Source organism: Haliaeetus leucocephalus, unplaced genomic scaffold, assembly GCF_000737465.1.
Source record: "Haliaeetus leucocephalus isolate CR32 unplaced genomic scaffold, Haliaeetus_leucocephalus-4.0 Scaffold174, whole genome shotgun sequence".
NCBI lineage: Eukaryota > Metazoa > Chordata > Aves > Accipitriformes > Accipitridae > Haliaeetus > Haliaeetus leucocephalus.
Window position 1 is genome coordinate 1,450,534 of NW_010972610.1, and position 22,391 is coordinate 1,472,924.

The following is a 22,391-nucleotide window of genomic DNA, read 5'->3' on the forward strand; positions in this document are numbered from 1 at the left end:
GGGGTTTGGGGGGGGGGTTAAAAGCTGTTCCAGAATATATGCTAAGGCAGAAGTGTCGTGTAGGGTTTTTGCCAGAGGGTTTTGTGTGTATTGGGGGAAGGCAAATGCCATCTCATGTTTAAATAGAAAGATAGGAGAACGCAGGCTGTGTGCATCACTTCACTTTGCAATGGCTGGTGCTAAGGGGGAGAGAGGGTAAAAATCTCCCACAGCTCCTAGTAAATCCATACCTGCCTATGTCAACTTCTTAAAATCTTAACCTGCCTGCACTCCAGAAGGTGTTAGTTAGCAACTGAGTGATTGAATGTCTTAAAACTCAAAATACTTAATTTTCTCGGTTTGTAATGGTGCCAACTCTGGCTTGAAAACAAAATGTATTTCCTGTAACTGTTTTTCCTAAGCGGATTTTGCACTCTTGTGGCTGCGTGCATGCGTGTGACAGGATCATGACATGGACTGCCAGCATTTAATGAAAAGCCACATTTACTACATTTTGCTCTTAGGAGGAGATGAAATGGGTGCAGTGCGAAGCTATGGCTTTTATTTGTTTTAAAAAAACCACAAACCCCAAACTAAAGAACTAGTAAGTATTGATAGTGGTACCTGTAGATGTCTGATTTTCCTTCAAGGCAGTCTGATTTGCCAAACATCTGGAGTGGTTCGTCCATAATTAAATGACTGGCTGTTCCCAAGACATATATCATCTCAAATAAGTGGCTGTCTTTTGATAATGCAGTCAGGGAAAGAGAAGGATTCTGTGGCTTTCATGGGGAAACATTCATGGTTTAATGTTAGCTTTTAGGTTTAAGGTGAAATTCTACTTCCCATTCTTTTCTTTGCACTGACAGGGTGCATGCACCTGTGACTGTGTGATGAAACAGGAAGACAGGTTTGGTTTTCAACTGGCTTTGTTCCCTGTACCAGCTCACCAGCCACACAGGTACCTACCTACTTGTGCTGGTGCAAGAAAGGAGCAGAACCTGGGATGTGCTGCTCATAGAAGCATAATACTTGCTGGAATGGACAGTTACCACTTTGCTGAGAGCCCTGCCTGGGTTGGCAGAGGAAGGCAGAAAACACCTCCAGTTTCAGGACCATTCTGGGACTTTCCCAATCTTTAAATCTGAAGGTGATAATTTTTCTATTAATTAAATTCAGGATGTGTCAAAATTTTGTTTTGTTTAAAAGGCTTACTTTCATCATTGTTTTTATGCTGATAAAATCTAAAAACATTCACAGAAAATTAAACTGTATTCTTCTCTAATTACTGGTCATTGTGCTGCATGTGAGAGGACACCACACTGGACTTCCTCCTGAGTGACGGCAGGCACTTCCTTCATGCACAGAATATGCTGCTCTAGTGGTACTCACGGCCCTTTCTCCTCCAGGTCAGGTCTCGGGCACTCTAGCACTTCTGCTACTCAGCCTGTGGTGGAAAACAGTCAAAAGTCAGATATCATCTAATGTATTTATTTTTGCTGTTGTTATTGAAGTGGGAGTCGAGGCTTTGAGGGATAATAGACACTATAAGCTAGATGCTACCTCTAAAATGTGTAAAAGCTCAAGTCAGTGCAGAAAATCAGCCAGGTTATCACTGGGTCTCTTTCTGACTGAGATAGCTGGCAAATTGCTTGCCTGTCTGACCTGGTAGCAGCAAAGCCTGAATATCTTCCATTTCTGTATTTTTTTACTCAGCATTACAAAGACTCCAAGCAGTTCTGTATCTTTATTTTATCAGTCTTGTTTGTTTGTGTGAAGGTATTGGTTGGTCGGGAAACTATAAATCATCAAACTGTTGGCAGACAAGTCAGACTTTTTAAAAGTCAGCGAAGAGTTGATGTACATTAGAAAATGAAGAAGAATGATCTGCCTTGGGGGAGGATGTTTTTACTCAAAATAAACCTTGACAATGAGTGTATGTGAGTTCATAGTGTATTTCAAACATTCTTGCACTTAAAATATTTTCGGAGCACTCAGATTAAAATGGCAAAGAACAATAGAATTATAGGCTTGCATATATGTTTGACTTCGTTCCATGTTTGTCATAACAGAAAATAGCAAATACAATATTCACTTAGCATCCATAATTCAACAATGCTCTTAATTTGCTTTGAGTTTTGATAAGTAATGTGTCAGTCTACTTTCAGGTCCTGGAGAAAATCTGTGTTACAGAGAATGCTTAATCTGCCCCCCAAAAAACTCTGGAGTGTGACCTTGCCAAAAAGAGATGGAGCCCCTTGATTTGGTGTAATTTTTCTGCCCTTTTTTTTCTGTTTTTCTTTTCACAGATTAAAATTTCCTAGTTAGAAGGTTACTGTGTTAAATTAAGACTTCATATTTATTTTTTCTTATTTTCTCACATTCCACTCTACTTTTGTGGCATTTTGCCTACATATATGGACCACCCAGTTGTTTTAAGCCAGCTGTCAAAATAACAGTCAGTCAGAGGATTGTGCTCAGTTTTGCAGGATGTAGCTGTGCAAATGGTTAAGCAGAGAACCTGGATATGGCAGACCCATGTCTTACTGCTAACACCAATTTAGCAAGCTCAGTTAGCTCCATTTTTACAAGTCTAACCTCTAAATGTGGATTAATTCTGTTCTTCTACCTGTGGTGAAATTATTTTTAAAGAAATGTTGTATGTGAGCTAATTAGTAAAAATTACAGCACTTTTCTGTTTGAATTAGACTGTCTGATGTTTAAATAATGTCCGGAAACACTCATTCTTGGCCTTCTAGCAAAGACCAGCTTTATCTGAACTCTTGTGCTCTGTCTGTCAGACGCTGATTGAAGAAGTCTCCGTTCCCTTGCTAGCTTGACTTTGTAACCAAAACGTGGAAAATGTCCTTTGCCCTGAATAAGGGATGGGCTTGTTTAGGACAGTTTTAAGTGCTTCACCAGTTGACATCTCCTATCTGTAAGAAATCTGCTGTTCAAAACTAGTTCAGGGCTGTCATACACAGCTGTCCACTCTGTTCGGTCCCCAAGCATTCATAAAAAGCATCTCTCTGTCAGTGCATTTGAAAATGTTATTTGAGTAACGTTTCTGGTCAAGAAGTTTGAGGTCTTGACAGGACTTTGAGGTGATAGTCTTGTAGCTCTTCTCCACTTGACTGCAAATCTAATGAAATTTTGCTGTGTGTTTGCTCTTATTCTCAAGGCCTGTTTAGTCCAACTGGGCTTTGTGTTCCTCCTGAAGAACATAATTGTTTACTTTATCTTGTTAAGGACTAAGTAGTTACAAGGCCTGTACATTCCCAGTAGGAAAAAGCAGTGTCAACCAACTGATCTTTATCAGCTGCTGCAGAGGTTGGTCTTGAATGCTGACTTGCTTCATTTCTGGATCCAGTGAGAAAACCACTGAGAAGGGCAGCTGCTCCTCTGCTGCACTGGAAGGTCTGGAGACAATAATAAAAGACCATCCAGCCCCTTAGAAAGAATAGAAATGTTTTACAGCAGTAAAAGGAATCCATCTCTAATCAGTTCAGGCTAGGGTATCAAGATGTGGCTCTAAGTGGTGGTAACAGGCTTATCTATTGTGAAGGGAAAATTAACTATGTTGTAATGGGATTTTAGGCTGAATGAGAATCTAACCCTCAGTGTGGCCCTTGTTCCAACTCAAGCCCTATGTGTTTGTTTTTATTTGCCTAAGTCATTGCACAACCAGGAAGTGGGAGGAAAACTTGTTTGCTTTCATATTAAGGGAAGTTTATTCGTGAAAGATGCAAGTAAAATGCACTGCTGCTTAAGGCTTCCAGATGGTGAGAACTCCAGTGTTTGGAAACCTGCAGCTTTTGCCTCAAATATTTTAGGAAAGTTTATGTAGCTTGTAAAGAATTGCTCCATACTGAAATGAATCTCTACAGGCTTCTTTGTTTCTGGAGCCTCACTTGCTACATGGGAGCCCTCAGTATCTACTGCTGAAGTGTTTGGTTTTTTGTTTTGTTTGGTTTTTTTAAATTGAAAAAAAAGTGGGGGCTATTAACTTTAAAATCAGTTAGATCACTTCTCAAGGGAAAGTTTTTGCGCAGTGCCCTGTAAATACTCTTGACTTAAATATGGCTGTATGAGGTTCATCCCAGTCTGAAGTCATTCCCCTCTCTCTCTTGAGCAGGGCTGGTTTCCTGGTAAGACAGTTCAGTTTACTAAATCAGCAGCTAACTAACCACGTCTCTAATTCCCGTCCCAGTTGTTTTTAGATAATTAAGGAAAAACATGTTGCTACAGGTTTACGTGAGAGATGGTAGCAGTACAAGGACATAGGGAGGGGACACACAGCAAGCAGTTGGGAGGGAGCTGCAGCAGCCCAGTGCTATTGGGCTTAGGTCACTGTATAAATGACTGAGAGTTTAAAACTTAACATCCTCTCTTTCCACAGGACTCTCCATATAGCTTCTATATTTTTGCTTTCGTTAGATCTTTACATCCTTCATGCATGTTCTCTCATCTTTCACACCACCTGTACTGCTTACAGGTGATGTTTCTTTCATCCTATCAATTTGGGAGAAGTAATATTTTTAATCAGGGCTTTCTTACTTGAAAATATTTTTGGCTGTGTGAATCAAAGCATCTGTGTGTGTGACAACTTGTTGAGAACTGCCATGGGAATTGTTTGCATTGGTAGGACTGATGTGTTCATAGGTCCGTAGCCTGAAAGGGGTTAATTTTTAATTCTTTCTTTGATACTTTCTTTGCAGTCTGATTCTACCTAAATAAAACTTCTTTTGCACTTGCGTATTCATGTTGCATTTGGCACCATCCTACACAGTCTGTCCATAAAACCTCAGTGTTCCAGATTTAGCCAAGTTATTATTTTTCAGGTATTTATTATTCTTATGAATGTTGTCAAACGTAAGTGAGCCAAGTGTGTGCTTCACAGCCTTCCTAATATTTAAGTGACTTCAATTGTATTGTGTTATCTACACAAATGTATCTGAACGTTTTTCGGTATTTGCTGGTATGTTGTCCTGGCTAAATTAGAGGTGTTGGAATTTGTCAGACTCCTTTTGTGTCCCTCTCCCAGCCATTTTCCCAGAGCCTGAGAAACAAACCTCTTCTAAAGGAGAATGTTTACACAACTTTGCATTGCTCACCAAGTACATGAAGTTTTGATCTTGAATGACTAGCGAACAGCCAGCAGCAGTGCTTTTTATGCTGTTGGAAGTGTTAACTCTTCAGTTCGTTCATGGCAGTAGTAAGCACGGGGATGAGCACACAGGGTATTTTTACATTTGCAGAGAACGGTTCAGCGCTGCCTGTCTGCCATTTGCAATCAGCAGCAGCCAGTGTGGAAGGACTCCTTGTAGGAAGTGAGATAGTTGCTGTACTTGATAGAGGACTCTATTCCAGGAGCTCTCCTGTTTTCATTAATTTTCCACCCTTTGCCAGATCTTGTCTGTAGGTCTTTTTCTCTGCTGAGTTTTCAAGAAGACTGCAAAGAAGTCTGCAGCTTGGAGAAACAGTGTTGCAGTTCACATACTATGTGCCAGAAATAGCTGCTTCATTCCTGCCTGTTATTCCGTTTCCCTGGTTAGCAGGCTGAACTTTATGTGTTAGTTTTAACATTTAAAGGAAGCAGTTGTTCAGAATGTAAACTCTTAAATACAGTAGTTGGTGTGGCTACATGATTTGTGCTGTTCCCTTTAGATTCCAGGAGAAAATCCCCTTAACACAGGGGTGCATGTTGTTAAAAATGAACATCTCCTTTAAAAGATATCAGAAAACATCCTGGAAATACTGGCCTTTTCAGTTTGGGGCATGTTGATGAAGGTCCCAACTTTTTACACGCCATTTAATAGTAATTGCAAGTGTTTTGTCTGGAATTTGTTTTTTGCATTATTCCCACTGAAGAACAGCTCTGTATATCAAGCTCATATTGGTGGGACTCACAGAGAAGCAGTATGTCTGCCTGTACTGTGCCCATATCTTGAGATTGGCACGATATGCATCAGGAGGATATAAACTTCTCTGTTTCCAGAAGCTTTTCCTTCATTTCTGCTTCCCAGCAAAACTAAGTCAGTAGCACATGTACAGGACTGCGTCTGTGAATCTTGAGGTGCCAAGGATGTCAAACATAAACAAACCTTCAGCTGTGAAAAGGCTTGACTTCAGTATAACTTCTTCAGTTTGTTCTGTAATAACATCTTTAGTAATTGATGCTGTTAAGTGTGTTCTACCATGGTGTGGTTGGTAACCTCTGCAATTTCCCACTGTTCAAACAAGCAGGTGCTTGAGGTGAAAAGCAAAACCAAAAGCTGAAAAAATACATGCATAGCACAGTCGCACAAATGTCCAGTAGCTTTGATTTCTCCAGGTGATATTCACAGGCACTAAAAGGTTTTTCCCCTCTCTACGTGGAAGAAAGATGAGCTCTGTAAAGGACATTGCAGAAGCACAACTTGATTTAGTTTAATTTAGGAGCTGAATCACCTTTTAGAGGAACTAAATTTTGTCCACTGAAATGGAGATCAGGATTGGCTAGAATGACTAGAGCAAAGTCAGTCATTCTGAATGTTTTCTTCATTAATTCCCCAAGCCCAGGCATTCTATGGGGATATATTACATCACTAGGGATGTTAGTTTAGAATTGGGTGGGACTAGATGTACATAAGGTATATGGTATGGGTTAATGAGACAGCAGCCTGTGTAAAACTATGACTACAAAAACTTTTTGATGTGCCTTCTCACTTTCAGAGCTATTATCTTCTTGGGAGGCAGTGGAAGGATGCCAAAAGATCTAAGGACAGGGAGAGAAGAACTTGCCAGTACTTGGTTTGTGAATGAAAGAGAAAGGATGTCTTAATAATAAGTGACATGTAAATGCTCTCTTCCAGTTTTCACCTGGCAGCCGCAAAGGGGCATGCAGAGTGCCTCAGGATCATGGTGACACATGGTGCAGATGTGACAGCCCAAGATGGTGCAGGTATGCCTCTGTGAACCTATACATGTAGCATAATACACTCAATTTGGCTATATAGTTCTTGATGTGCAGAGTGCAACTACAGATTTGACAACACTGCTTTTCCCCACACACCGTGTAGGAAAAGCAGTTGTTACACTTGCAGGCTTAGGCATACTTGCGTTTCTGCACATAGAATTCAGCTTCTAAAGCCCTTAAAAACTTCTGCTGTAATATTATAAATGTCAGCATTTATAGTAGACTCCATATGCAAAATAGTTGCTTGATTTTTATTTATTTTAATTATTTTTAAATTAGAAAAAACCAAACAACCCCAAACCAACGACCCTCCCCAAACTCTTTCTGTTAACTTCGTTTGAGGCTTTTTGTAGGCTAAATCAAGATCTTCGGTGTTGCTTTTATGTGTATCCAAGCTATTAACCCCATTAACTGTACAGGAGTTGCAGGGAGACATTTCTTCAGGATTATGACGTAGTGAAAAGAGCTGATACAGGCCAAAGCAGATCTGAGAGCTATTAAGTATGCTGTTTCAGTCCTCCAAAGTCCTATGCCTTAATTACTACTCCACTAGGAGAATGATGGGAGCTGAATTTGAAACTGGCAAACTCTTCTTAATAGATTTCAGTTGACATATCTGTGGAATCTGTGCCCAGCATTTTCTCTGGCTAGCCAAGTCACCTGAATGAAGCTGTCTGCATTCTGTCTCTCCAGTGATGGTCTGTAAACGTTGGGCTCATGGGTTCTGTTTTGGCCACTGATTGCAGCCTGAGGGAATTTCTGTCATATATGGAAATTATTTGCCTCTATAAGGAAGTGTCTGTGATACTGGAAGAAGCATTCAGATTATACATAATGATAAGAGAATATATGTACTTGATACAGACTGTTACTCAGAATTCATACTTCATCTTGCTTCAGAATTTATTAGTTGTTTGGATAATAAGAGGTTGCCTGCTCTCACCTGAAAGTGTTGACCCAGTATTCATTAGGGAAAGCCTTGTCTGTAATAGTCACATTATTTACAGTGAGATCCTACTGTCACAAGTGGCTCTGTCTGTGTTGAGTACTAAATCTGGCTCCTTTTCTTAGTTAATGGATAATATATTCTTTTGCTGTTTTGGCCTCTTTAATTTTTCAGATGGTCTGTAAAATGAAACTAGAGGAGACACTGCAGTCTTTCATCATAAATCCATAGTCAGTAAATCACTGTATTGCATAGCTAAATACGAGCTCACGGTTGCTAAAAGGGAATCTGTGACATGCAAACCAAAGTAGGCCTGTGTTCTGAGTCCTCTTCTACGTGCAGTCCACGGATCATACAAATTCATTGTAGTGGTAGCTGGTGAATTTGGCCGGTTTTGATCTTGGTGCGGGGTTCCTTTTTCATTGCCAAATGGAAGAAATCATGAAGATACTTGACAGACATCTTTCTGCAAGAGAGGCTGAGTAATACAGGAAAATTGCTTTTTAAGAAACAAAACATAACTGCACAATCTTAGACTTACTTCTGCCAAGGTATAGTCTGACACAATGTTTGTGTCATTCCTTTATATGAATCTAGACATTAAGATTATTCTGTTAACCCGCCTGAACAACAGTCTGTTGTAAATACATTCTGCTTGATGTAGGTTTTTATTTTATTTTCTCTATCCTTACTTTTCATGTGTTGTGATAGGAACAAGACGGATTACTCAAAATTTTGCCTTTGTCATGCAAAAGTTTATTCTTGTGCTTTGGCACATTTTTAAATTAAGTATTCCTGTGAATGCTTAATTTGCTTTGCTTTTTATTCATTTAGGGCACAGTGCTTTACATCTTGCAGCAAAGAACAGCCACCCTGATTGCATTAAGAGATTACTTCAGGTAAAGTAAAAATTAAATTAATTTTGATTTTTGAAGTTTCCCTTTTGTTCCTGTAGATTGGTTCTACTAGATATTGACACATTTTCTGCTAATAATCTGTGTCACACTCCTATACTGTTGTTCTATCTCCTTGCAATCAGGAGAGGTGTTTGAGTTTAAAGACCTTTTAGGCACTGTGAATGGATGATAGAAAACAGTGCGATATCTTCACTCAGTGGTCCACAAATACAGTTTTCCATGTGCAGCTGCTCTGACATAGCAAGGTTGGGTTTCAAGCAGATTGCAGCCTCTGTCTTAGCTTCCTGGGTTTTGTCTGTGTGGTTGAAGTAGATGGGTTAAGAGGTATAGGGGAAAAGGATTTTTCACATCTTGGGGGATTTTGATATTGTTCCACTGGAATGCTTTCTGTCTGTTGTTGACCACAGAAATGTCTGTCAAGTTTAAAGTCAAAGGGAGAAGAAACCAAAGTAGTTTAGGTGCTAAAATATGGAAATACTCAAATCCTCAGTGAAATGAGGCACAGGACAGTGAGGGGTTAGACAGGCAGTAGAAAGAATGGGGAAAGAAAATGAGGAAAAAAAGTGAAGATGAAAAGAAGACTCTTGTAGTGTTGAGGCTGGAGATGTGCATTAGTAAGCATGAGAGACATTGTCCATCTTGGCTCCATTTCAGAAAGCCAGGTGAGTTTTGTTGGAGGTGATCAGAGGAGTTTGGACTTCAGTACGACTGTGGCTCAGACTACAGATGAAATAATGAATGATAACCTCACTTGAGCACAGTGGTACAGAAAGAGAATTGATCCCGTATCCCAACCTCTAAATTGCTTTTCTGTGGTTACCTCAGGGCTCTCCAGTTGTCCTGTGACCCAATGTCTCTGACAATATTGGGTCCAATTTCACTGATTCCCACATCCATACTCGTTGCAAGCTGACTCCTGTGTTCCTCCACACCTGGAAAGCATTATCATTAACCAGTGAGGCTCCCTTCTTCGGGATTTCTTTGCGAATATTTACTACTTCTAACGCAAACTCATTTACAGCATAAACAGTGACATCAAGCTGTCACTGTTGGTATTGCATGCAGCAGCATGATCAACCTGGCAACTAGATGTGTGTTTAATACCAAATATCTGCAGCCCGTTCACTTACCAGCTACAACCAGAGAGTGCTTTTGTTGATACTTTGCTAATTTTATTACAATATGCATATTGCTAAGGATGATCGTAAGTGCAAACCCATTGGTAATATTCTCCAATAACTCATGCTCTTTGGATTGCTTTCTTGCTTCTGTGGACCAGCTCGGTGACATAAACTGTGTATGTGAGCAATGTCTAATCTTGACATGCTGGAGTTGAATTAAAACAGGCTAAATAATTATTTTACACAGGCAGAATCTTGACATTTTTGTTACAGAATGTGGTAATCTATGTGAACCTGTTTTCCTGGAAAATCATAGAAGTGTTGGAGGCAGTGCTACATTTGAAAGTCAAAAGCTCTAATGTTTGTTTTTTATAGAAGCCCATTATTTCAGGGTCATACCTTCTTGTGTCCGAAGAAGAGCAATGAAGCTGGTGAAGGGTTTAGAGCACAAGTCTTATGAGGAGCAGCTGAGGGAACTGGGGCTGTTTAGTCTGGAGAAGAGGAGGCTGAGGGGAGACCTTATCGCTCTCTACAACTACCTGAAAGGAGGTTGTAGCGAGGTGGGTGTTGGTCTCTTCTCCCAAGTAGCAAGCTATAGGATGAGAGGAAATGGCCTCAAGTTGTGCTGGGGGAGGTTTAGGTTGGATATTAGGAAAAATTTCTTCACTGAAAGGGCCGTCAAGCATTGGACCAGGCTGCCCAGGGAAGTGGTGGAGTCACCAGCCCTGAGGTATTTAAAAGGTGTGTAGATGTAGCACTTAGGGACATGGTTTAGTGGTGAACTTGGCAGTGCTAGGTTTACGGTTGGACTTGATGATTTTGAAGGTCTTTTCCAACCTAAGTGATTCTGTGATTCTCTTTCTTTGCTCTAAACTAAAACTAAAATCTTCTGTACCAAAACAAGTCTTCATAAGGATTTGAAATTTTAATTTTAAAAATAAATAAATAATTTATTACTTTGAAGTCTAGATTGATCAGTAGTAGCTAGTAGCTTATAATACCACAAAATATAACTGGATTGTTGATGCGTTAGTTTTTACAAATGCAAATGAAACCTTATTGCCTTTGGCAGAAATAATGCAAGACTAATTGCCTTAGTATATGGTTGCTTTAGCTCTTGCTGTAATATAAAAAAAAATGAAGCTTTTCTGAGGCAAGAAAGAGAGTTTCTTTCCTTTTTTATTTCCTGGTTTAAATTGTTCCAAAACTATAACACTTTTTAGGGGTATCCCTCTCACCATGAGTATTTCCTATGGCTTCAGTATAAGCTGGTACCAAGACTGGTAGAGAGAAAAGCTGTGCCTTTCTTCACTATTCTTTTCAGGAGTAGCTCATAAAACTTTTCTCAGATATATTCAACACTCTGTCCTTAGCATCTCACGTACATTTTTATTTTCTTGGTGTTTCTCTTATTGCCTTTTTTTTTTCCTTCTCCTTGTTGAACTGTGCAGAGTAAATGTCCAGCAGACAGCACTGACAATTCTGGGAAAACAGCTTTACATTATGCAGGTAACTTCTTTGTTGAAAGCTTGTACTATCTATTTTGTAGTGCTTGATATTCCTAGATCTTCAGCCTGGTGGAGCTTTTTAGGTTCTAGTGACTCCGCTGATGGTTTACCAATTTCAGGTATTTTTTTAGATAAATACTGTGAATACTGAATTTCAGTTAATTACAGTTAAGAGGCTTAACTTGCACACTTGCAAGTGCAGTGCCACTGGAATACTTAAGGTTAGGTTGATTTTGACTTCAGTCTTTAAAGATTATATCATGCTGATTTGGATGATGACTATTGGCTGTATTTCTGTATTTCAACTTGCTGTTCATCCTTTTAGTCTTTCTCTCCTTAAAACAGAGAAATACAGTTTAATTTGTTTTTCTTGGACCCTACTGTAATGCTGCTGTATTGCAAGTGGAAGCACAGAACACAAATTTTGTAAATGGGGTTTAACGGCCTTTCATGCTTGTCTGTTCTTTGTTTCTTTTTTTTAGCTGCATGTGGTTGTCTTCAGGCAGTTCAACTTCTGTGTGAACACAAATGTCCAATTAACGTCAAAGATTTGGTATGTACCTCTTCCTATTGTGTACTACAAATACTTAAGAGTTTTTACCACCCTTCACTCCAGTCAATCTCAGGTGCAGCAGTTCAAAGCAATACCATGCTTGTATTTCTTTTTGGATTTCTCTAGTGGAGGAAGTTCCTTCTGCACCTTGCCATAGCAGAGGTGGGAAATTACTTAAAATCTAATACAGTAGTGGCAGGATTTGCTGCTCATTAAATTGAGGCATTGCTACAAGTAGCTACAATCAATTCTGATATATTCAAAACATGATTAAAACTCTTCCCATTGACTCCAGTATGGAAAAGGCCTGTTATCTGGCCAAGTGCTGTGAAATGCTCACAGAGCCCAACCAAAGTATGATAAGCCTAAGGGGAAAAAATATACTTGATGTAGTCTAAAGGCTCAGGGACACAACATTCATGATTGTGACACATCTACAACCAACCAGGTCTGGTTTTTGGAATGATGCAAATGACTGTTAGAAAACCCTCTGATGATCAAGAGAGGCAACCTGACAGAAATGAGGCACAAAAGGACAGGGTGGAGGGGGAAGCATAAAAATATTTAAACTTGTTTGTTTTTTACTTGGATCTATCTCCTTCTTATCTGGTCTTTCTAATAAAAAAGTCTGTCACAGAGGTTAGACCTAACATTTCAGCATATGCACTTTAAAGGCAGAAGAGGCTTGTTCAGTCTTAAGAAAAGGCTGTAGGAGGGAGTATCTTAAAAATGTCCTCAGCTACATCATGGTTGATCACAAGGAAGATGGAGCCAGACCAACCTCAGAGGTGCATGACGAAATGATGACAAGCAATGGTCAGAATTTGGGCAGTGCATCTAGTTGGGAAATTCCAGTTAGATACTAGGAAAAAAATAGTCTCACCATGAAGGTGGTCAAACACTGGAACTGGTATCCAGAGGTGTTATGGTGTCTCTACCTTTGGAGATGCTTAAAACTTGACTGGACAAGTAAGTTTCTGAGCAACGTACTGTAAGTTGAAGTTTGCCTAGCTTTGGATTGAGAGCAAAGGCGGAGAAACCACAGATGACCTCTAAAGGTATCTTCCAACTAAGTTATTCTATGGTTACATGAAATATTGTATTTTTGCCTTGTACTTCATTAAAATTATCATTTTTGTAGCGAACCTACTTAAAGGTATTGTGTAGTTCCAAAATCATCGTGTTATAGCATTAAGCAAGCAGCAAAGGGACTACAAACAGCAAAAAGCATTCCTGCTCCTAATTCTTTGCATTCCCGGTGGTCAAAAAAGGAATTAAAGTAAACCCAGCTACATTTATGGTACACGAGAAAAATGTACTGATAGCGCCTCATTTGTGCTTATAGAAGTAAAGTTTGCAGCTGACCTTTAAATCTCAGAGCGATATGTGTAAGTGGATGCGTTATTGTTCATAGTTTCTTTAAATGCATTCCTAGGATGGAAACATACCTCTGCTGCTTGCAATACAAAATGGTCATACGGAAGTCTGCAAATACCTTCTGGATCATGGAGCAGACATCAACACCAGGGATAAAAATGGAAGGTACAGCAGGTTAACATGTTAATTCTTGCCCAAGGCTGACTGTCAAATGAAGTTTTCTTCTCAAATCGTTCCCAAAATAGTACTTGTTAGGTGAAATAATGACTTCAGTACAAGGCAGCATATCCTGATTGTTGAGAAGGCTTACAGAATTCTGCCTAAAGGGAAAGGTGAAACAGAAACTACGCAACTATAAAACTACATGTGCCTGTAAGATTACCCTTGGTCTACCAGAGCAGTAAATACCATTTTTAAATAATTCCTGCAAGAATCTGATTGATAGCACTTACCCACACATCACTTTGTATGTGTCCCAGTTTTAAATGCTGCTCTCTTCTTGGCATGAGTTAGTTTCTCCAACTTAAATCCTAAAGCTGTTACTTGGGAGTGACATTTGTGGAGGGTTCTTTTTTCTACCATAATGCAGCCACAGCAGCAAGAGAAAAATACAGTAAGCCTATATAGTGGAGATGCTGACATCTTAGAAGGTACTATTTAGAGATTTGTTGTATTAATAGATAGTGTGTGTGTCAGAAAACTGTTTTTAAAAAGCAACATCCTTGTAGTGAAAAGTGCACTTATTTTGATAATACTGATGAAGATCAAGAGTCTGAAAATTATGGACTGTTTTATAAACAGTTGGTTAAACTGTGAACATGAAGCAGGATGCTGAGAAGACTTGGCACTTACACCTAATAGCAATCTTGATTATTGTATGTGATACAATGCTTGTATTGTTCTTTGGCAGTACCTGGGAGGATAAGACTGGGCCCTAACTTGTTTTTTATCAGTCCAAAATTTGTTAGCGCACCCTTTCTTTTAAGTTGTCTAAAGAAAACCCCTTTGTTGTCTTGGTTTATTTGAATGGCCTCATCGGTGCTTTGAACCTGAGGTGCTGTCCACTCTGGGACCTCTGCCTCCCTCTCACTCTGTTTAATCAACAGTGTTAAGTGTTCCTAGTTTAATTGGATGAAGGCGTTTCTGTCATAGACAGGACAGACTTGCCTTTTTGTATTCTCTTTTTCAAGAAAGTACAGTGTGTAGAAGCAAGAAAATGGTATGACATGGAATATACCATTGTACTACTTGCTTTTCTTCTGGTAGGGAGAGTGACTACTCTTGCATCTTGTGTTCACCAAAGTAGTTAAGTTTTTACTGAAAAAAGAGAAGCCTTATTGGGAGGGGAAGGGGATAACCTTTGAAAATGACATCTCCAATTTCCTATCTTCTCCAGACTAAGTGAATTTTTTTGGCAATCTAAAACCATCCCTGTGACTCTGGAGGTGTTACCCAAGTTGCCACTCAGCACTATTTTTTAGCACAGCAGTGCAACAGCCATCACTTCTCCAGGGCTTACCCATTACAGGGAGTATGTTTAATTCATCAGTGAAATGATTGTCTTAATACGTAGTAAATATTATCACTGTAGTAACTTTTCAGTTTCATAACTGCACTGAGGAATGTGTTTGCCAGTGAACTTGGCCAACCTATTAGGTGCGTTTTAATGATGAGAAGGCAGAATTATGCCCAAGCAGGAAAGCAATATTATGCTTGAAAGGTGGGGGTTTCTGTGTGTTTGTAATTCTTCTGTACATCTCTTATGACCCCTTCAAGTAACTGAGAAAAACAGATACAACCTATTAGGAAAACACTCCTTCTGTATGCTACCCTTACTGTAGGATCTGACACTGTCTAGCTGCCCTGTGTTGAAGAGGCAACTGATTGTGCTCTAATCGACTTTTTTTTTTTTTTTTTAAAAACTGAGATTAGGTCAGGATTTGAGGTCTAACCCATCCTCTCATTGAGGAGCTTTGAGATTTGTTTGGCTTTTTGGTTGAAATCTGTTTGTCTATTTTGTCTTAAAGGCAATGTGTAAAGGCGAGCAGCAGTGAAATAAATGCTTTTATGTTGTACCCCAACTTGCAGAGCTGTAATTGGAGTGTGGCAGTGAGATTTGATAGTCTGACTTTATCCTGCAGCCATTTCTACCTATGACTCTCCTCTTAGCCTCAGGAACCCATTTTTAGAAGTGTTTGGAGATCTGTGCAAAGCATGCCAGGTCTTTGCAGAACGTCCAACTGGGGAGTATAGGGAAAAGGATAAGGGGCAGGCAGGTGTTTGTAAGAAGAAACATGTTATGTGTTACATGTGTCAATACACATACTGATAACATCTTGGACTTTATTGCACAATAACTGTCACACTTTTTTTTCCTGAAAAAATGAGCTGCTGCTTAAAGAGTACAGTCTTGACACTTACTCTGTGTATGTTTGCTTGTTTTGTCCAGAACTGCTTTGATGATGGCTTGTGAAGCTGGTAGCCTTAACATCGTGGAAGCCTTCCTTCAGAAAGGTGCAGATGTCAGTTTAGTAGATGTCTTTGGACAGAATGCCCTGCATTACTCCAAGCTCTCTGAGAATACAGGGATCCAGAATCTCCTATCATCAAAGTTATCTCAGGATGTGGGTATGTAAGAGATGCAAATCTGCAGTTTGTCACTTCTTGAACTGGCTACATATATGTTTAGCAATGAACAAATTTACTTCATAAGGTAGCCTGAAAAGTTTCAAAAGCCATCTTCAGGATGGTCTGGCTGAGGCTTCCCAAAAGCAGGAAAATGTGGTCTTTGCCATAGATGGTAATATCTAGCATGGGATAAAGCACTGAGCAGGGCAAAAAGAGGTGTTCTGGAGAAAGAAAAGGTAAGCTGATGTAGCAGCATTGTGAAGTCTTGCATACAATTTGGAATAGATCCTTTTTTTATTATGTGAAAGAGTAAGTGGAAGATATAGCTCCTCAGTAGAGGGGTTGGAGAAGGAACTAATGCAGGCAGAGGGTTTTATGATCAAGCTAAGACAGATTTCTGAAGTAGGAGGCTAACGTGCAAGAATGGTGCAAGACTATAGTAGAATAAGAATTGTTACAATCCTTCAAATTTTATCTCAATATGAAACCCAAAAAGCAGCAGAGAAATGGTATGGTTCAAATGGAATCTGGAAATTAAAGTATATTTCTCAGATTTCAAATAGGAATTCAAAAACCAAACAAAGTATTTATGGTGTGGAAAGTAGAGTTGAGAGATGGGCTAGGATAGCAAATAACTTTTTCTTTGATAGCTGTTCTTAATTCCACTTCTTTTCTGCTTCACAGATACAAAGTCACCAACAAAAGCAAAGCAGGTATTTGTCCTTTTGGTTTTAAAAATACTCAGGCTATACAGACTTGTAACTTAAGAAGAAAACAGTGATTGACATTACTAGAAGCACTAGTAAATGTCACTGTGAGATGTGTTGCCATTGACTGTAATGTGGAAGGGTTTTGTTGCTTATTTAAGAAATGTGTTTCAGGAACATTGCTTTTAGACTTAGCTTCTCTCTGTAACAGCTGCCAGCACTCTCAATTAGAAAAGGAGGGGAGCGTGTGTGTGTAATGTGCACATGTGTGCCAGGAAGATGTGTTACTTTTCTCATGTGTAATGCAGGAGCTTGGCTTTTGGACTCCCTATCTCTTTTAAACTGTAGAGATGATGTTCTAGAAAAGTTCCCTGTTTCCAAAACATAATTGAAGGTTATCCCTGGTTACATCTTACTGGAGATGCCCACCTGTGAGAATCCCAGCAGATTTAGGCAAATGAATTAGTTTCTTATTTGGTATCATATCTTGGAGTGCGAGTAGACCTTGTAGACCTGCTGGTGGCTGGAAAGTGGGCAAAAGTGCAATGAATTGGTTCATTCTTTCTCTGAGTAGAGAGGTGGGTTTTTCAGGGAGCTCAGGCAGAAGTTAGTGGAGAGGAAAGATGGTAGCCATTAAGAATGGCATGGCTGGACTATGTATGAATGGAAGTATTTAAGATCACTAGTGCTAAACCTATTGTCAGCTTCTGCTTTTTCACTAAATCTTGTTTGTTTTCACTGAAGCATGGATTACAAGGGGGCAGATTCTTATTTTCAGGCATGTTTAATATCTTTATGTTAGTAGAGATGTAGTCTTTACATAGAAAAAAAAAGGCACTGCATGAGCTGCTAAAGTTGATATTAATGTGGGATTTTTTTTTTGTTTTTTTTTTGTTAACAAACCAACTTGCTCGGACTTTACTAACCAAACTAACAAACCTGCCTTTTCTGGCTGGTGAAACTTTCAGCATGATCAAGGCTCTAAATTAAGTTCAGAAAGAAGTGGAACTCCAAAAAAACGCAAAGCCCCACCTCCTCCTATCAGTCCTATTCAGGTAAAGAAAAGACCAATTTTGAGATGCTTTTAGGGGGTGAAAAGTGTTTCGAACATTGTGTGAATGATGTGGGCTGGAGTTGCTCTGTCACTGTTGGGTTTTGTGCCTGCCTCACCATGAGTGCTTTTCCTGACATTAAGATGACACAATGAAAGCATATGTTGGTTACGTTAACTAAGCAAAATTGCTTGAAATACACCATGGTCTGAGATAAAACTGTACAAATTTTACTGTGCAATTGCTTCTTCCATCTAAAGTTGAACATCTCCTGGTTTTGCCTACTTCCATAAGGAAATAATTATGTATATTTTAACTATACGTCTATTTGTAGACATTATTATATGCATATATACGTAAGAAAGTAAAATACTTAAACAGATATATATAATAATAAAATGCAGTTTAACAGTTAGGTTTAATGTTATACTGGAATGTTACCTGTGTAACAGCTACACTGCATATGTAGTACTGACTCAGAAGAACACTGAATTAGATCTTCTCTTTGAAACTAACCTGGAGTTGTGACTTATGTTAATGCAGTGAAAAGTACTCTTTAATGTGTGTGTATACACATATATATGGGCATGTGTTAGAGAGGTAGTTATATAGGTACATGTATGTATACATACCTATTTATATAAAATCTTTTACAGCTTAGTGATTTGTCCTCTCCACACTCATCAACTTCAGCTCCCATGGCTGGAAAAGGGCAGGCTTTCTTTGCTGATCAAGTGTGCAAGGTATCAGTTTTCTGTTCTTGTGAAGCTTAGAGAAGGAAAGTATAGTATCTTAATAATCTATTTTGCTTAATTATCTGTTTTGCTGACTGCAGAGTCTCCTGTGAATTAATTAGCTGAGTTTTAGGAACAAAAAGGAATCCAAATCTATTTCAATGTAATTTATAAAGCAGGCGTGGATTACTTTAATGTTTACTGAATATGTAAATAAAATTAGTCATAAATTAGTTAGTATTTAGGAGTATGGTTATGAAAGTAAGTTATTAATGCTGTGAGAGCTCGTTACCTAATACCAGCAAAGTACATGGCATTGTGCAGTGCAACTAGAGACCCTTTCACCAAAAGACATCAGGGAAATGGTTGAGTGTGTTCTGTCTGATCTTTGCCTCATGGTATTGAAGATTTTTTTTTTTTTAATACTTGACAATATATTGCTATTATTTATCACAGGAGCTGCAGCTTTCCAAACTACCTGTGAGATAGTTGGCCACATTTCATTAATATTTAGTGAGAAATGGGCGATGGAACTTGGATGGGTTTAGCAGATTTTGAAATACTGGCCACATGCTACAATTAAACAAGACCCCAGAAATAAAAGAAACCCACTTTGCCAGGCGTTATCCAGCAAGATCTATACTGTCTGTACTTCTCTTTGGTGAACTGTCCAATTTCACATCTGCTTTCTGTGAAAGCGTTTTCTTTTGGTGTCTCAGCAGGAAGAATTCAGCTCCTTGCATCGAGATAATAAAGACAGACTGAGTGACAGCACAACAGGTATACAATAACACTTAATTCTTATTTTCATATTTGGTTAGGTGTTTTAGGTAGTAAATGTTGAAATCTGGTCAGAAATCCTCTATGTCTTTCCGCTTAGAATGTGAAACATGGGAAGTATTGGGAGTAATGTTTTGTAATTTCACTAGCAGGTCCCCACCAAAATCTCCTGCTTCTGTTGGGTGATCTGACACATTTTTGGGGAAAGGATTTCTAGGAACAGCTTGCTTGCTCACTACGCTTAGTGGTAATGGGAACAAACTGATTTGAAAGGTTAGAATAACTAACTAGCTAGCATTTCAGCTTTTTTGAAAATTTTGAATCTTTTTTTTTCTCCAAAGGTGCTGAGAGTTTATTGGATGTGAGTTCTGAAGCTGACCAGCAAGATCTACTTCTGTTGATGCAAGCAAAAATTGCTTCTTTGACATTGCACAATAAGGAGCTGCAGGACAAATTACAGGTGGCATATTTTTGTGCTGTTCTAGTGCTGTCTTAATCTGCTAGCAGAACGAAGAGATGCTTACCGTTTTAAAGAAATGTACTGTGAAGATAATTTAATGAGCTTGTTGGTGGTAAGATCATGGAAACACTCTTCCCCAAAGGATTAAATCAGTATTTTGATCTTCTCACTTTCCCATAAATTACTGAATAACTTTGTTTATTATGATAACCACATTCTAAAAGATGTTGTTAACAGTTGTGTTAGCAGAATTGTAATTTGCATAGCTTTGATTATTAGCTTATGGAGATCAGCCCAGACTTTCAGAGGAGTTTGGCACCTCCTGCCTTCTCTCACTGTAGATGACTAAATGGGAGCAGCTGGGTTTTGAATTTTTCTAAAACTTCCTTCCATGGTGCTTTAATTATCTGTGCGTGTAGGATGTGGCAAGATTTCCTTGCTTACTCTTTTCTAAAAAATATTATCATATAGTTGTTTTTATTGTGCAATTCTTTGCATTTCTTTTTGCACAGGAAAGAACACCTAAAGAAGTGGATTCAACTGTAGAATCTTATCATTCAACCCAAACAGAGTTTGAGCAAACAGCAGATAGACAAAATGAGTTCTCGGCTCAGGAGCTGAAGTCTACATTAAATGCCACCCAAATTCAAGAAAAGTTGACAAGCCTCAGTGAAGTAAAAATGAAGTACCTCCAAGAAGATTTAAAGGATGTGCAGAGGAAATTAGAGAATTCTGAAGCCAAAAGAAAGCACACAGAAGCTCAGGTCCAGCCTAGAGTCCCAGAAACAGATCATTTAAACAGCACAGACATTTCAGAAAATGGTTCTGATCTTAACCTGAAGTTCCAAGAACCTCAAAACAGGTATGAGGAAGCTGTGAAAGAGGTTTTGAATGTACAAAGGCAAATGAAGCCGGGTCTTGTTTCCTCTGAAAGTGAAGAAACCAGTTCTGAGCTGAGTAGGTTGAAGGTTACATGTGGAGAAGTTGAAATGCTTAAGCACGAATTGAAGAGAGCGTTAGAGGAAAGTGAAAGACAAAAAGAGAAAGTAAGAGAGCTACAGAAAAAGTTTGAAGAAAGAGAGCAGAATGTGGCAAGCAAATTGTCTGTGGAAGAGTGTGAGGAAATTAAGAATTCATACTGTTCAGTTATTGATAACATTAATCAAGAGAAAGCATTGTTGATCGAGAGGTACAAAGAAGGCCAAGAGGAAATTAAAAGGCTACAGGACAAGCTAACAAGTCAGACACACTTGGAATCCAGTGCTGAAGCTGGAGAAGTGAAAGATGCAATGCACAAAATGATAGATGAGCTCAACAGACAACTTAGTGAATTGTCTCAATCGTACAAAGAAGCACAAACAGAGCTTGAAGACTATAGGAAGAGAAAAACTCTAGATGATATAACTTTGGACTACATTCCTAGAGATGAACATGAGAAACTGATGCAGGTAACAAATTCTTTGAAATACAAAGCAGAGAATGAATTATCAGAAATGAAATCCCAGTACACAAAACTATTAGATGAAGCAGAAGAACTAAAGCAACTGTTAGACGCTCAGAAACAAAACTCTTTGCCAATTACTGAACATCATCAGGTGATGAATGCACTCAGAAATACTGTAAAGGAAATGGAGGAAGAAATAAATGAACTCAAAGGACTGCTTACCAACAAGGAAAGTGAAGTAAGAAACTTACAGAAGGAATTACTGGAAGAAAAAGCTGCAATTAATGAAGCAATGGTACCCAAGGCTACATATGAAAAGCTCCAGTCATCACTAGAGGGTGAAGTTAGTGTTTTGTCATCCAAACTGAAGGATGTAATCCAAGAGAAGGAAAATGTGTCCTTAGATGCTATGCAACTGAGAAATGAGGTTTTGCACTTGAAGGAAGAGAAGGAAGGTATGCATACTCTGCTTGAAGCAAAGGAACGGGAGGTGACTGGTCTTCAGCAAAAGTACCATCAAGCTCAAGGAGATCTTCTTGAAATGAAAAGATATTCTGAAAGCTCATCAAAACTGGAAGAAGATAAAGATAAAAAGGTTAGTGATTTACTACAGTGGAAGGGTAGTACATGAGTTCAGAGTGCAAAGCACGTTGGATGGTGCATGGGTGGCCTAACAGATGATGTTGTGTCAAGTGTCACAGAGTTGAGTGCATTTGTCCATCTTAAAATTCAGATATCAAAGTCAAAGAAGTTTTCAGTATGTTTACAGTTGGTTTCCCTCCCATGTGGGGATATGCGTCGTCTTGCAATTTTCCTCTTTTAAGTTCTGCTTAGACTGGGTTCACACTATTCAGACAACCGAAGTCAAAGAAGTGGGGTTTACAGCAGGAAGAAATTCCAGAGGAGACAAGAAAACAAAAGATCAGAAAGGAGAAAAAATTCACTATTCTGATTTTTCTGTATCATCTCAACCTTAGCGTGACTTGACTATTTTTCCTCTGCAGCTACTGTATCTGTCACTACAAATTTCTTTATAAAAAGCTATGTGTTTTGCTAGTTGTGAATAGCTGGCCTATGTTTGGTATGTTTCTGTCTTGTGTTCAGCAGCAGCATTTGTAAAGGTGGTAAATGCAATCCTTGTTTGTAAATATTGCTGGCTTTCAGAACAAGGAATGCATTTAGAATTGACTGGGCTCGGAGTGGGGATAGAGAAGCATTGTAACTCTT

At 38.9% G+C, this 22,391-nt stretch overlaps 1 protein-coding gene across 2 annotated transcripts in view; it reads left to right on the top strand.

The window, feature by feature from the left end:
- RAI14 (retinoic acid induced 14) overlaps positions 1-22,391 on the top strand; it is a 79,549-nt gene that overhangs the window by 52,959 nt on the left and 4,199 nt on the right. The window contains exons 3-14 of one of the 2 annotated variants that reach the window (XM_010563983.1): positions 6,834-6,922; positions 8,718-8,782; positions 11,373-11,430; positions 11,912-11,982; positions 13,418-13,524; positions 15,809-15,987; positions 16,672-16,700; positions 17,663-17,749; positions 18,403-18,489; positions 19,200-19,260; positions 19,602-19,720; positions 20,233-21,759. In XM_010563983.1, coding sequence (XP_010562285.1) covers positions 6,834-6,922; positions 8,718-8,782; positions 11,373-11,430; positions 11,912-11,982; positions 13,418-13,524; positions 15,809-15,987; positions 16,672-16,700; positions 17,663-17,749; positions 18,403-18,489; positions 19,200-19,260; positions 19,602-19,720; positions 20,233-21,759 — 2,479 coding nt within the window. The remainder of the gene's footprint in view (positions 1-6,833; positions 6,923-8,717; positions 8,783-11,372; positions 11,431-11,911; positions 11,983-13,417; positions 13,525-15,808; positions 15,988-16,671; positions 16,701-17,662; positions 17,750-18,402; positions 18,490-19,199; positions 19,261-19,601; positions 19,721-20,232; positions 21,760-22,391) is intronic. The other variant, XM_010563984.1, reaches the window with a different exon arrangement.